At 42.7% G+C, this 14,235-nt stretch overlaps 1 protein-coding gene across 1 annotated transcript in view; it reads right to left on the bottom strand.

The window, feature by feature from the left end:
* GPX3 (glutathione peroxidase 3) overlaps positions 1–7,283 on the bottom strand; it is a 34,919-nt gene extending 27,636 nt beyond the window's left edge. Inside the window, exon 1 of the mRNA XM_077468323.1 lies at positions 6,989–7,283. Within this exon, the coding sequence (XP_077324449.1) occupies positions 6,989–7,069 (81 nt within the window). The 5' untranslated portion in view covers positions 7,070–7,283. The remainder of the gene's footprint in view (positions 1–6,988) is intronic.
* Positions 7,284–14,235: the final 6,952 nt, after the last annotated feature.

The following is a 14,235-nucleotide window of genomic DNA, read 5'->3' as shown; positions in this document are numbered from 1 at the left end:
TGGACTTAAAATCAGTTCACTGTATCAGATCAGGCAGCAATTGTGATTGGTTGCCAGAGGTTACAGCATATCATTACTGCTTACTGACTGGTTGCTAGAAGTTACAGCACACATTATGGCTAACTGATTAGTTGCTAGAGGTTACAGCAAATGATTTCTGCTTGTTAATTAGTTGCTAGAGATTACTGTACAGTAATACTGCTCACTGATTGCTAGAGGTTACAGCACATCATCTTCTCACTGCAGGGAAGCATGATATACATATGAATGCCACCTTTATTTACATATCAATGCAGATGGCCACAGCTATTTGCTTAGTAATGCCGCTGCTATTTACATATGAATGCCAGTTATTTACATGTAAATACAGGGTCTGCAGGTGAGTCACCTGTACACAACAACAGGGCTAAAACTTCAAGGGACAAGTACATTTAAACTGGGATAGTTGGCAAGTATGAGGCAGCTGTTTTGGGCCCCACAACAATGACAGGGCTCAGGGCAGCTGCCCCTTTTGCCCTGCCTTAAAGACGGCCCTGGGTTTGGTGTGTGTGGACAATCAGGGACACTGTTGCTGATTAACACTGGTGTAGTGACACTGCAACTGGTGTCGCGGTTACCAGGGACACAGTAACTGGTGTGGCGGTGATCAGGGACATTATGACTGGTGTGGTAATCATCAGGGACGCTGTAACTGGTGTGTCAGTGATAAGAAAGAATATGACTGGTGTGGCAGTGATTAGGGACAATTTGACTGGTGTGGTGGTAATCACGGGACACTGTGGTGGTGATCAGGAACAATATGACTGGTGTGACAATGATCAGGGACACTGTAACTGATGTAGTGGTGATTAGGGACAATATGACTGCTGTGGTGTTGATCAGGGACACTGAGACTAGTGTGGTGGTGATCAGGGACACTGTAATGCCGTATAAAAACGGTCGGACTTTCTCGCAGAAAAAGTCTGACAGAATAATTTCAACGGATATTCCGATCGTGTGTGGGCTTCATCTGACTTTTTTTTTTCAAAAATTCTGACGGACCTAGAAATAGCACACGTTTTAAATCTTTCAGATGGAATCAATTCCTATCGGGAAAACCATTTGTCTGTATGCTATTCCAACAGACCAAAAACGGTGCAAGAGCAGCTATTGGCTACTGGCGATTGAACTTCCTTTTTCTAGTCCCATCATACATCATCGCGTTCTAAACGAACGGACTTTGGTGTGATCATGTGTAGGCAAGTCTGTTTCAGTGTAACGTCAGAGTTTGACCGGCAGTGATTAGGGAGAATATGAATGGTCTGGCGGTGATTGGTGACAATATGACTGGTGTGGCAGTGATCAGGGACAATATGACTGGTATGGTGGTGACCAGGGATAATATGACTGGTGTGGAGGTGATTAGGGACACTTAGTGGTATGGTGGTGATTAGGAGTGTGGTGATTGGGGTCAATGACTGGTGTGGCAGTGATTATGGACACTGACTGGCATCAATGGTCTAGTGATATTGTACTGCTGTGGCGGTAATCAGAAATAATGTCTGGCAGCACTGACATACAGTTATATAAGAGCAGCAAGCCATTGTACATTATTACAGTGGAACAATGTCACCACAGTGTAAAAAAAAAAAAAAAATATCTATCTATATATAATTTTTTATTTTTTTTTATTATTTATGTTTTTTGTTTTTTTTAGTACATCCGGTCACCTGGCTGTATACGCAATCATTTCTGACAGTTCTCGTTGGCATTTCTGCAGCCATTGAGAACACTGGGATAAGCTGTGACTGACTACAGCTATCACATGATACAGGGAGACGGTGCTTGGCCCTGTACCATGTGATCACTGTGATCACATAGCTTACAGTAATTTTGAATGGCTGCATGAATGACAGCCATCTTTCCTACTGGACATGTAATTGCTGTGATTGGTCATATCGATCACATGGTACCCAGTCGGAGGAACACCGCCTATTACTTGGGTCAGTGAACCAAGTCAGTGGTCACACCATCATGCCAATGCGAGCCCTCAGGGATGCGCAGAAGGTGCAGATATGGGAGGACATTCAAGCATGTCCCCCCAGATCGCCACTTGTCCCACTCTGACGTTTATAGGCAGTGGCCAGCCTGAAAGCGGTTAATGAAGGTTTTTTTTAATCCCCCTTTTAGTGGTTCTAGTTGTGTAATCGTAAATTATTTGAAATCTCTTTTTGAACTATGTGAAATAGTTAGGGAAAAAATATTTAAAGAAATTCAAGAAGGCAAAGTTGCTGGTCCATTTATTCAACCACCTTTCAAAGATTTTAGGATTTCCCTGTTAGGCATCATTCCAAAGAACAGCATTCCTTTAGACTGATTCATCATGTTTCTTTCCCCAGAGGCAGTGCTTAACTATTGTCCATCATGTGACTTTTTACAACTTCAGGTTTCAGATTTTAGGTTTCGGAGCCCTTTTAGCCAAAGCAGATATCCAATCTACATTTTGGCTTCTGCCTATAAACCCACTCTCTTATAATTCCTTGGGTTTTCATTTTGACGATTGTTTTTTCTTTGATAGATGCCTCCCAATGGGTTGCTCTTTTTTGTGTTCCTATTTCGAGGCATTTTCCACATGTATCGAATGGGTAGTTAATGTACGTTCAGGTTCTTCTTTTATCTTACACTATTTAGATGACTTTTTTCTAGGCCTGGCTTTCACTAATAATTGTAGAAATCTGTTAGAATAATTCCTAGATTTATGTGTGCAATTTAAAGCAGCTGTCCGGTCTAAAGCCTCGTACACACAATGAGAATATTGGACTTTTTCTTTTTTTTTTGCATTCCAGTCTCAAATAGAAAATGAAGAGGTTACTAAAGTTACGAAAATTATCGTATGACATAATGCATCTTCGGAAGTGATGTAAAGTGTTTTATTGTATTCTTTCCTTTCCGAGCATGTGTGGTCTTGGTCTTCCGATTTTTGTACTGTACTGATTAAATAAAATCACTTGTTCTGGCATCGTATGAGAAAAAAAATTGTGTTTTGTCGCTCTGGATAATTTTGCATGAACTGTCATGATCGACCTTCAAAAGTTGTGTACTAATGATGAGATTATTGTACGATAGCTTTAAAAGTAGTATTTTTCATCCGATTTTCTGATTGTGTATACACTGTTCTAAGTGCAAAAATTCAAAGTTAGCAGCTACAAAAACTGTATCTGCTGATTTTTAATAATGGGACACTCACTTGACCCAGGATCCAGCCATGTACTAGGGGGGGCTTATTTACCAGCCTTCGGTCCCTGATGCCAGCATACTAACTAGAAATGGGGGTGTGGGTACCTGTTAAAAACCAGGTACCCATGAACTATAAGGTACTCACATTCTGGTATTTGGCCCTGTCAGAATCACAAAATTTGCTCCTCAATATTCTCCATTTTGTTTTAGTGGCTGTGGTGAACTAGGATCACATATTCACATATGGCGGGACTGCCCGTTTGCAATAAACTTTTGGAAAGATTTTTTTTTTTATGATCTCAACAATTGCACTTCTAAACATAAATCCAACCATCATTTCTTATATCCAATTCAAACTCCTACTTCAAATAACCACAGCTGCGAAACAAACAATTGCCAAAGCTTGGAAATCCTCATCCTTAATGGTTTCTGAAACTAAAAATAGAATAAACCATGCAAGGATTCATTCCAAAACAGAAGCCATATTCCATGATAGAGTACACAACTTCGAAAAATTTTGAGTCCTTGGATGACTTATTTTTTTTCCTCCCAACTTTGACACCTCCCCACTAAGGCCTTGGTATTTCTACTTCATACCTCTATTTTATACGTTCATAGTGTAAAACTACCACCATGTCATATCCTGGTGATCCCCACTATTTTTGATTTCTTTCTTTCTTCTCTCATTTTCCCTTTTTAATCTTTCCTCCTTATCTTCCTTCTTTAATTTACTTCATAAACAAAGTTGGTAGTGGATTTCTTATTTCTTTATTTCCTTGAATAGCATTATACAAATGTTATACTGTTCCATTATACAACGCAAACCTATCGATTGTACACAAATCAATTTTTTGGTTAACTCTCTTTTAAGGGGACGTGTCCTATGCCTACATACGTTTGTTAGTAGGTGTCCCTCATTCCTGTCTCAAAATGTTGGGAGGTATGAAGCAGGAGGGTATATTAGGGCGCAAGAAAAATAAGCTACCCGGTTTTAATTGTAATTTACATTAAAGACCGAGTTGCAGAATTTTATTTGAGGGAAACAATATCTTCACGGGTTCTAGTCATGTTTTTGTCTGCTTGCAGTAATGGAATAATAAAACATGTGGTTGAGCCACATTTTCTACTGCCCTCAACCACTTCTCCTTAACCACTTAAAGAGGAACTGCAGTCTGCTCACATAATCTGTAATAAAAACATCTTTGCCATTCTGAGGCTTCCCTCCAACCCCTTTGCATATTATTTTATATATACTGTGATTCTGTACTTGCCAAATTTGCTGCAGAAATATCCCTCCACTGATTCTGGCTTGTAACCATGTTAAATGTGGGCAGACTCAGTAGGCTCAGTGTCCCTGATCACCGTCACACCAGTTACAGTGTCTCTGATCACTGCCTCACCAGTCCCAGTGTCCCTGATCACCACCACAGCAACCATATTGTCCCTGACCACCGCCACACCTTTTAGAATTTCCCTGATCCCCACCACACCAGTCATATTGTCCCTAATCACAACCACACCAGTTACAGTGTCCCTGATCATTGTGACACCAGTAATATTGTCCCCGATCAGGGCCACACTAGTTACTGTGTCCCTGATCACCGCCGCACCAGTCACCTTGTCCTTGATCACTACCACACCAGTTACCATGTCCCTGATCACTGCCACACCAGTCTCGGTGAAACAAAACAAATGCAACCATGCTCAAATCAAAGAGTATATATAAGAAAAGCTCCTGAGGATGTTGCATTTGTATGATGAAATGCGTTGGACGGGACTTCCAGTTATGTAGATTCTGGTCAGCTGGAGCAGATGCTGGATCAGCAGCAGCGCTTCCTGGTTCACGTTGTATGAATGCCTAACATATTTTAAACTATTGTAAGTGTAATTTCACCTCATTTTAAGCTCTTAATAAACAGTATTTCTCTATAGGAGGCTTCCCTTCTCCTCTTTGATGTTCTCTTTTGCCAATACTGGGTGGTTCTTGGAAGACTTTGGAGATGAGCAGAGTTGGTGGCCAGTAATTAACTGAGGCTACTTACTTCAATAAGTACATGGTTCCTGCAGAACAGGGTTATTGGTTGCTAATCACCACCACACCACAGTATCCCTGAGCTATGTCACACCAGGCATTACTATATATGGTGTGACAAAGTATTGCAACAACCACTATTTTATTCTCTAGGGGGTCTGAAAATAAATAAATATATAATGTTTGAGGGTTTTAAGTAATTTTCTAGCAAGAAAAAAAAAAGGTTTTAACGTAAACACCAAGTCTGAAAAATAGGTTGATCCTTAACTAGTTAGACCCCTTTCACACTGGAGCGCTTTGCAGGTGCTATAGCATTAAAAATAGCACCTGCAAAACACCCTAAAACAGCTGCTCCATTCACTCCAGTGTGAAAGCCCGAGGGCTTTCACACTGGGGCGCTGTGCTGGCAGGATGTCAGAAAAAGTCCTGCCAGCAGCTTCTTTGGAGCGGTGAAGGAGCGGTGCACTCACCGCTGCTTCCCTTTGAAATCAATGGGGCAGTGCTGCGATACTGCCGACAAAAAGCCACTCCGGCTACATTTTGTTGGCGTATTTAACCCCTTATTATGCCCCCGCTAGCGGCCGAATAGCACCCCTAAAAGGATGGTAAAGCGGCGCAAAAATAGCGCCGCTTTACCGCTGACGGCTCAGTGTGAAAGGGGTCTAAATCAAGGTTTAGCAACTCACATGGTTGATAATTAAAAGGAGGCACATCTAAGTATGCAGGCATCCGGGGTAAAGCTGTCTGCAATTGTGACCGCAAAGACTACCCTGCAGTACAGCGATCTGAAAGTGAGGTTTCATGCACTCATGGAGCGCAGCGTGGAAGGGATGACGTCAATGGCACTGCAGAGGATAGTCTATGTGGACAGCTTTACCCCGGATGCCTGCATACTTAGATGTGCCTGTTTAATCATTAACCATGTGAGTTTCTAAATGTTGTACCTTCATTAAATGTAACCATATTGCTACACTAATGCCTTGTACACACGGTCGGACGTTCCGACAACGAAATTTTGTCCTAAACTGGTGTTGCATACACACGGTCGGACAAAGTTGTCGAAAAATCTGATCGTTCGGAACATGATGACGTTTGTTTGTTACTAGCCAATAGCATTGGTCTCGTAATTTGATCTGAGCATGTGTGGCACTTTGTCCGATCGGAATTCTCTACAAACAATCGGAAAAAGTCAGATCGGATTTTTTTGTCGGAAAATTTGAGATCCTCTCAAATTTTTTTTCCGTTGGAAGTCTGATAGAGCCCACACATGATCAGATTTTCCGACAATATAATCCGATCGGACCTTTTCTGTCGGAATTTCCAACCGTGTGTACAAGCCATAAGAGGTTCCTCTCTTCTCTTTTATACTCAGTTGTGACATGACGCTACTTGTATATCAAAACTTCGCTTGTATATCAAGTCAAAATTTATTTAAAAAAATGTTGATTGTCTTGCAAAACACTCTCAAACCAAGGTTTTACTGTATTGAAAATGACATTAGCATGTTTTAGGACTGCATATGTTTTAGTGATCAGGTTTACTAAACATTAGATGCTGTTTTTACTATGCAAGTCCAATGTTCTGTTTAATAATAAACAGCAATGAATGAAATAGCACAAAATGACAAAAACAGCAGAAGAACAAATATGAATGAAAATATAGTGCAGCAATATCATAAAAAACAAACAAAGAAAACATCAATAATAAACAGTCATTTTATTAAATAGATTGCTTACTTACCGACTTCTGGTCGTTTTCTTTCTGCGCCAGGACAGCCAGGACGCAGGGCAGCAGCCAGGACAAGGTGGATGTGGCCCCCATCCTGGGCTAAGGGTGCAGCCCCAGCAGTACACAGCAGAGATGTGAGCAGTGCTGCTTATCTCCCTCCACCTCAGTAATACTGACACATTCCAGGGATCACATAATAACATGCTCAAGGCAGAACCACTGCCAGCCAATGGGAAACCAGGAATGGGAAGATAAGGAAAAGCTGGATAGCTAGACTGTCATAGAGATTCCACTTCAACTTTCCAAACAAAGCCATCTGTGAGATGTGTGTACAGACATGATGTGGGCTGTGCTTTATTTGTGTGACGGTCTGCTTACACTGCAAGATAGGCTGCAGATGTGGGGAAGGCAAAGAACAACACAAGGCAGAGCCAGACAGGCAGCTGAAGGAGGCTGCCTTCTTTTATTTCTATAGTGAAGAGCGATTCCAGAGATTTTCAAAAGACTCGTCACATCAGTTACCTACCTTCAGAGGAGCTTACACTCTAATGTCCATACCCCAGTCATACAGACACATGTAACATGCACACATAGCTCCCAACTGTCCCTGATTTGGAACGCGTCCCTCTGTCCCTCTTTCCTCCTCATTTGTCCCTCATTTTGGTCTGATCCATATAGTTGTATATAAAAAAAGGACTTTTTATCTTTCAAAAAGTGTTTCCCAGTGCTAAACCTTTCATCCGATTTCTAAACTGCTGCATTTGTATATTTTAACCACTTGCCGACCGCTGCGCGCCGATATACGTCGGGAAAATGGCAGCGGTGAGCAAATGGGCCGGGGATAGCATTTTTATAGCACCGATCGCTATATAAATGACAATGGTCCCAAAATAGTGTCAACACTGTCCGATGTGTCCGCCATAATGTTGCAGTCCGGATAAAAATCGCAGATTGCCGCCATTACTAATAAAAAAATAATTTAAAATAAAAATGCCATAACATTAGCCCCTAACTCTTAACGCTATAACTTTTGCACAAACCAATCAATATACGCTTATTCGATTTTTTTTTTTTTTTTTTTTTTTAACAAAAATATGTAGAAGAATACAGATCAGCCTAAACTGAGGAAAATCTTTTTTATATATATATATTTTTATATATTTTGGAGGATATTTATTATAGCAAAAAGTAAAAAAAATTTTTTTTTTCAAAATTGTCACTCGTTTTTTTTTTGTTTATAGCACAAAAAATGCAAAAAAATAAAATAAAATGCAGAGGAGATCAAATACCACCAAAAGAAAGCTCTATTTGTGGGAAAAAAAGGACACCAATTTTGTTTGGGTGCAATGTCGCACGACAATCGTCAGTTAAAGCGACGCAGTGCCGAATCGCAAAAAGTGCTCTGGTCAGGAAGGGGGTAAAATAGTAATAGTATTGGTAAAAAAAACACTTTTGGGATTTAATTAACCTTTTTTTTTTTTTTTGGTTAATTCTCTTTTAAGGGGGTTAGCAGGGGGTGTGTCCTATGCCTACATACATTTGTTAGTAGGTGTCCCTTATTCCTAGTTCAAAATGTTGGGAGGTATGAAGCAGGGGGGTATATTAGGGCGCATGCAAAATAAGCTACCGGGTGTTGGTTGTAATTTACATAAGAAACAGAGTTGCAGAATTTAATTTGAGGGAAACAATATCTTCACAGGTTCTAGTCATGTTTTTGTATGCTGGGTTTAAACTTGCAGTTATGGAACGATAAAACATGTGGTTGAGACACATTTTTTACTGCCCCCAACCATTTCTCCTTAACCACTTAAAGAGGAACTGCAGTCTGCTCACATAATTTGTAATAAAAACATCTTTGCCATTCTAAAGCTTCCATCCAACCACTTTGCATATTATTTTATACATACTGTGATTCTGTACTTGCCAAATATGCTGCAGAAATCTCCCTCCACTGAGTCTGCCTGCAACCATTTTAACTGTGGGCAGCTAAAGTTGCTGCCTGTTCACTTCCTGGATTTACACAGACACACCTAAAGCTCTGAAGCTCTCATTGGCTGTCTTATGACTCATCCACCCTCCCTTCCTGGCAAGCTCCCACTAGAGTGAGAGAGAGAGCTGTGGATGATGTCATAAGCCTAGGCAAATGACAGGAAGTGGGCTGTATAAGGTATTTACTGGCAGAAAAAAAATGTTTTATAATCCAAAGTTAAAACAACAAGGGCAGAGGATTTAATAGATGGAAAAGTGATAAAAATGACTGAAGTTCCGCTTTAAGGTCCACCCTATAGCAGTTTTACTGCTACAGGGCGGCACCTGTGCGACAGGTCACGTGTATATATACGTGATCTGACACTTCCGGGTAGGGGGGACGCATGCGCTCCACCGGCCGCTTACTTCTGCTGTGATTACATATAGCAGAAGTCAATCAGCAGGTGCACAGTACCCAATGCCCGTGGGCACCCATTGATCGTTTGGCAGAGAGGCAGAACGGCAATCTAAACAAGGCAGATCACAGTTCTGACAGGAGGGAAGCAATGGAATCTGTGTCTTAACCTAGTAAAAACAGCACCCTCTGTACACATAAACAATAGCTGGCACACAGTTAAGCCTTTGATCGCCCTAGATTATTTGATCGATGGTTGGTAGAATGCGTAGGTATATGATTGTAGTTTCCCCTATATCCACCCCCACCATTGTCCCTCTCATAAGTATAGGGGCCCCCTGGTGAAAAATTTCCACGGTGGCTCCAGGAATTATTATTCTGGCCATGTAGGAGTCCTTGTTGGGGATGTTGTACAATATACCTATCATTACCTCCATAATGTTCATCCTCTGAAGAGAGGCGCAAATCTATTATGAGTATTGACAGACTCATGGTATACAGGATGTCCACCTCCTCCATTACCTCTTTTGGGGCCTCCCCTACCTCAAAAGTTGTTTTTGGATGGTTGCCCATACAGGGGTCTAGGTACAATGTACCCCTACCCATTCACCTGTAAAATAAAGTACAAAAAAAAACACAACATACAAGATAAAATAGTTTATTGCACAGCTCCGGGGGTCTTCCGTCTTCGGGGGTCTTCTCGCCGGACTCCTCCGCTATCTTCTTCTAGCTCTTTTGCTAGCGGAGGAGCCCGGCTTTCTTCCTCGCCGCCGGCCTCTTCTCCTGACTTCGGGGGTCTTTTCCCCCTCTTCGGTTCTTCTGCCAGGCCACCGCGCCTTCTTATAGCTCTTTTACAGGCGGTGGCACGGTCTTCTGTCGCCGCCGCCTTCCGTTCTTCTTCCGGAGGCTACACACGGTGGGATTGTCCGGCGGACTTGAGTTTGCCGGATTTTTCCACTCGATTGTTTGATCGTGTGTATGCGGCATTATGCTGCGTACACACGATCAAACAATCGGGTGCTCATCCGTTACCGATCCGGCCTGTTCCATGTTCCTGCCTCTGCCTGCTGCATCTGTACTGACTGTCTGGTTTGACCTGGCTTGGCCAACTCTTCTGTGTGCCTGCTCCTGAGTGATCTACCTGTTCCTGTTGGTCTCCTGCTGTTTACTGGTTCCTGTCTGCTGCCACTGAGGCCTGCTTGTCCAGCTACAGTTCCTGAAGTCAGCCTGATCAATCCTCCGGCAGTTGATCCTACCAGGCACTCGTGCTACCTTTGACTCCCATGCCTCCTGTCACCACCATCAGGGGCCGCGAGTCTGGGACACAAGAGAGGTCTCCTTCCACATTCCGGGCTCACCACTAGGTACGTGACAGTATCAAGCAGTCATGTCCGAGCCCGGGCAGGGAGCCTCTCCATTGGATGAACTATGTTTGCATTTGGCGGGTTTGACCCAGGCAGTTAAAAGTCTCCAAGAAAGCTATTCCCATCTGGAGGAACGTGTTCAAGCCCTCTCTCCGCCTGCTACTACCCAGGGGTCACCATCTGCCTCTGCCAGCATACCTGCTCCACCAGCAGTGGTGATGTTACCCCCTGAACCTCGAGTGCCCACGCCTGAGAGATTTTATGGTGAACGCAGTAAATTCAGGGCCTTTCGCAACTCCTGCAAGCTATACTTTGCTCATCAGCCACGGACATTTTCTTTGGAAGTCACCAAAGTGGGCTTTGTAATCTCCTTGCTTCAGAATGAACCCCAGATCTGGGCACATTGCCTTCTTGAACAAAAGGCTGACGAACTTTCTAACCTGATCACCTTTTTTGGCGCTATGGCCCGAATTTATGAGGACCCTCAGCTCTCAGCAACAGCTGAAGTCGCTCTCCATGCAGTACAGCAGGGCCGCAGAGGACTCGTGCTACCTTTGACTCCCGTGCCTCCTTTCACCACCATCCGGGGCTGTGAGTCGGGGACGCAAGAGCGGCCTCCTTCTGCATTCCGGGCTCACCACTAGGTACGTGACAACAGAGCTACTTATACCTGCCTCTTGTATGACAATCTAAAGATAATTATTTGACCTGGTGATCAGCAAATCATCCCTCTCAGGTAAAAGCCTGATGAATTGCCAATAAACGAGACCCCGGCTCAGTTAAAGGGATAATTCTATTTATACCTGCCTCTTGTATGACTATTTAAAGATAACGATTTGATCTGCTGATGAGCAAATCATCCCTCTCAGGTAAAAGCTTTCTTGAACTGTCAATAGATGAGACCCCTGCTATTTCAAAAGGGACAATGCTACTTATACCTGCCTCTTGTATGACAATCTAAAGACAACTATCTGACCTGTTGAATAGATCTCTATGTGAATAAGTTGAAGTTAAATATGACGTGCTTATTGACTCAAAGAGAGGTTAAAAGTGGTTGGACGGTTGGACTGATCCATTTCTGTTTCTATCTATTTTTTGGTATGATTTTCTACTGAAAGAACAATAAATAAATACAGTACGGAGCGGTAAGGAGCAGATATGGGTGGATACTAGAGTCTATAGTGAAGCTCTTAAACAATTGTGTCACGTGCAGCTCCATGCTGTAAATGTAATATCAAAAGCCTCCCCTTTTTTGTCCTGTATCGCTGTGGATGATAAGACTGTTTTGGGGGTACAGAAATAAAAGTGAAATATCAGGCTGATCCCAAAAAGTGACAGAACTGAAAACCCCTAAAGAAAGCTTAAATACAAGCACAAAAAAAATACTTAACAACGAAGGAGGGGAACCCCAAAAGCCCAGGATTAGAAAAAAAGCAACAAGGAACAAAATGCAATAAGAAAGAAATGGTAAAACAAAAAGGTGCCCAAGGGGATAAAACTAGGGATGATACGGAAATGGAGAGGGAACTAGATATAAGTAATGTGGAGGATCAGAGAAATATATTTCAAATGCCAACTAAAAACAAGCGCAAGAAATAGTAGAGCTAAAAATACAAGTAAGGAAATTGCAAATGGATCATAGAGATTTCCTCTATAAGCTAGAAGATCAAGAAAATGAAAATAGACGTAAAAACTTAAGAATAAGATCTTTACCAGAATAGAACAGAGAAAATGTAGAGGAAAAAATTAAAAAAATATTTAACCCTGTACTAGGCCGAGGAGAAGGAGAGGAGTTAAATATAGACAGAGTTCACAGGGTCAGGAAACCCCCCCGGCTTGAAAGAGGAGATACCCCGTGATGTCATTGTTAAAATTCCATAAGTGGGTATGGGTATTGTAGTGGTACTGTAGTGGCATGGATGTGGCACAGATGAGAATTGATGGGGATGGCTGAGCCATGAATGTGGATGGATGAGCCGTGGATGGGGATGGATGAGCCATGGATGGGGATGGCTGAGTATGAATGAGGATGGTTGAGGATGGATAACATGGTTGAGTATGGCTGAGTATTGGATAGCATGGCTGAGTATTGGATAGCATGGCTGATTATAGATGGCATGGCTGAGTATGGCTGGCATGGCTGAGTATGGCTTGAATGGCTGAGTATGGCTCGAATGGCTGAGTATGGATGGCATGGCTGAGTATTGGATAGCATGGCTGATTATAGATGGCATGGCTGAGTCTGGCTGGCATGGCTGAGTCTGGCTGGCATGGCTGAGTATGGCTTGAATGGCTGAGTATGGATAACATGGTTGAGTATGGCTGAGTATTGGATAGCATGGCTGAGTATTGGATAGCATGGCTGATTATAGATGGCATGGCTGAGTATGGCTGACATGGCTGAGTATGGCTCGAATGGCTGAGTATGGCTCGAATGGCTGAGTATGGCTCAAATGGCTGAGTATGGATGGCATGGCTGAGTATGGATGGCATGGCTGAGTATGGATAGCATGGCTGAGTATGGATAGCATGGCTGAGCATGGATAGCATGGCTGAGCATGGATAGCATGGCTGAGCATGGACGACATGGCTGAGCATGGACGACATGGCTGAGCATGGACGACATGGCTGAGCATGGATGACATGGCTGAGTATGGATGGCATGGCTGAGCATGGCTGAGTATGGACTGTATGGCTGAGTATGGATGGCATGGCTGGTGGAATGGCTGAATATGGATGGCATGGCTGAGCATGGATGAATGAGGCTGGAATTGTCACAAATCAGCACAGTGGGCACTGCAGATCCAGCCCACAGCGCTGCTGTACCCAATCTCTACCCTCTCTGCTCACACTGTACCGATCAGTACGGAGAGGGGAAGAGATGAACCGGACATGACGCCGGCTTGTTTACAAGTGATCACGTGGTAAACGGCCGCTGTCACACAGCGTAGAGTAAGCACGTACTTTTTGTTGCAGTTTTCCCGCATACGGCAGCCTATTGCATACAATGGACTACCCTATGCGCGACAAACACAGCAAAATAGCTCATTGGGCATTTTGGTACGTTACGGTGTGTATGTTTTTGCTACGCATTTGTAGCACACTTTTGCACTCAGCAAAATGTGCATTTGCTAGAGTTTGGGGTGCCGTTAACAATTAACAGCACTGAATGCACAACTAGTTCATTTTAGGTGTCTAAAAGTGGCCATACACTATCTAATCTGATTGTACAATTTCTGTACAATCTCCTTTAGATTTACCAAATTTATATAATAGGAGGACACGCCTATTTATCCAATCACTCTGTATCCAATCAGGCAGGTCCTTGCACTACATAGTTGGTAGATCTAAATTAGATTGTACTTTTCCTGTTTTCAGTATTACAGCTCTGCTCCTTATAAGCTGTTATGAAATATCTCCGCTCCTGCACACCCTGCCAAATAAAACATCTATGCAAGAAGATAAGATACAAAATGATCAATCAGAAGAGGAAGACCATGGCTGTGTATTCA

The sequence above is a fragment of the Lithobates pipiens genome, unplaced genomic scaffold (genome assembly GCF_037356315.1).
Source record: "Lithobates pipiens isolate NorthernLeopardFrog02 unplaced genomic scaffold, aLitPip1_a1.2 Scaffold_8, whole genome shotgun sequence".
NCBI classification, from domain to species: domain Eukaryota; kingdom Metazoa; phylum Chordata; class Amphibia; order Anura; family Ranidae; genus Lithobates; species Lithobates pipiens.
Note: the sequence above shows the minus strand (reverse complement) of the source record. Positions and strands in the feature narration are given on the sequence as shown.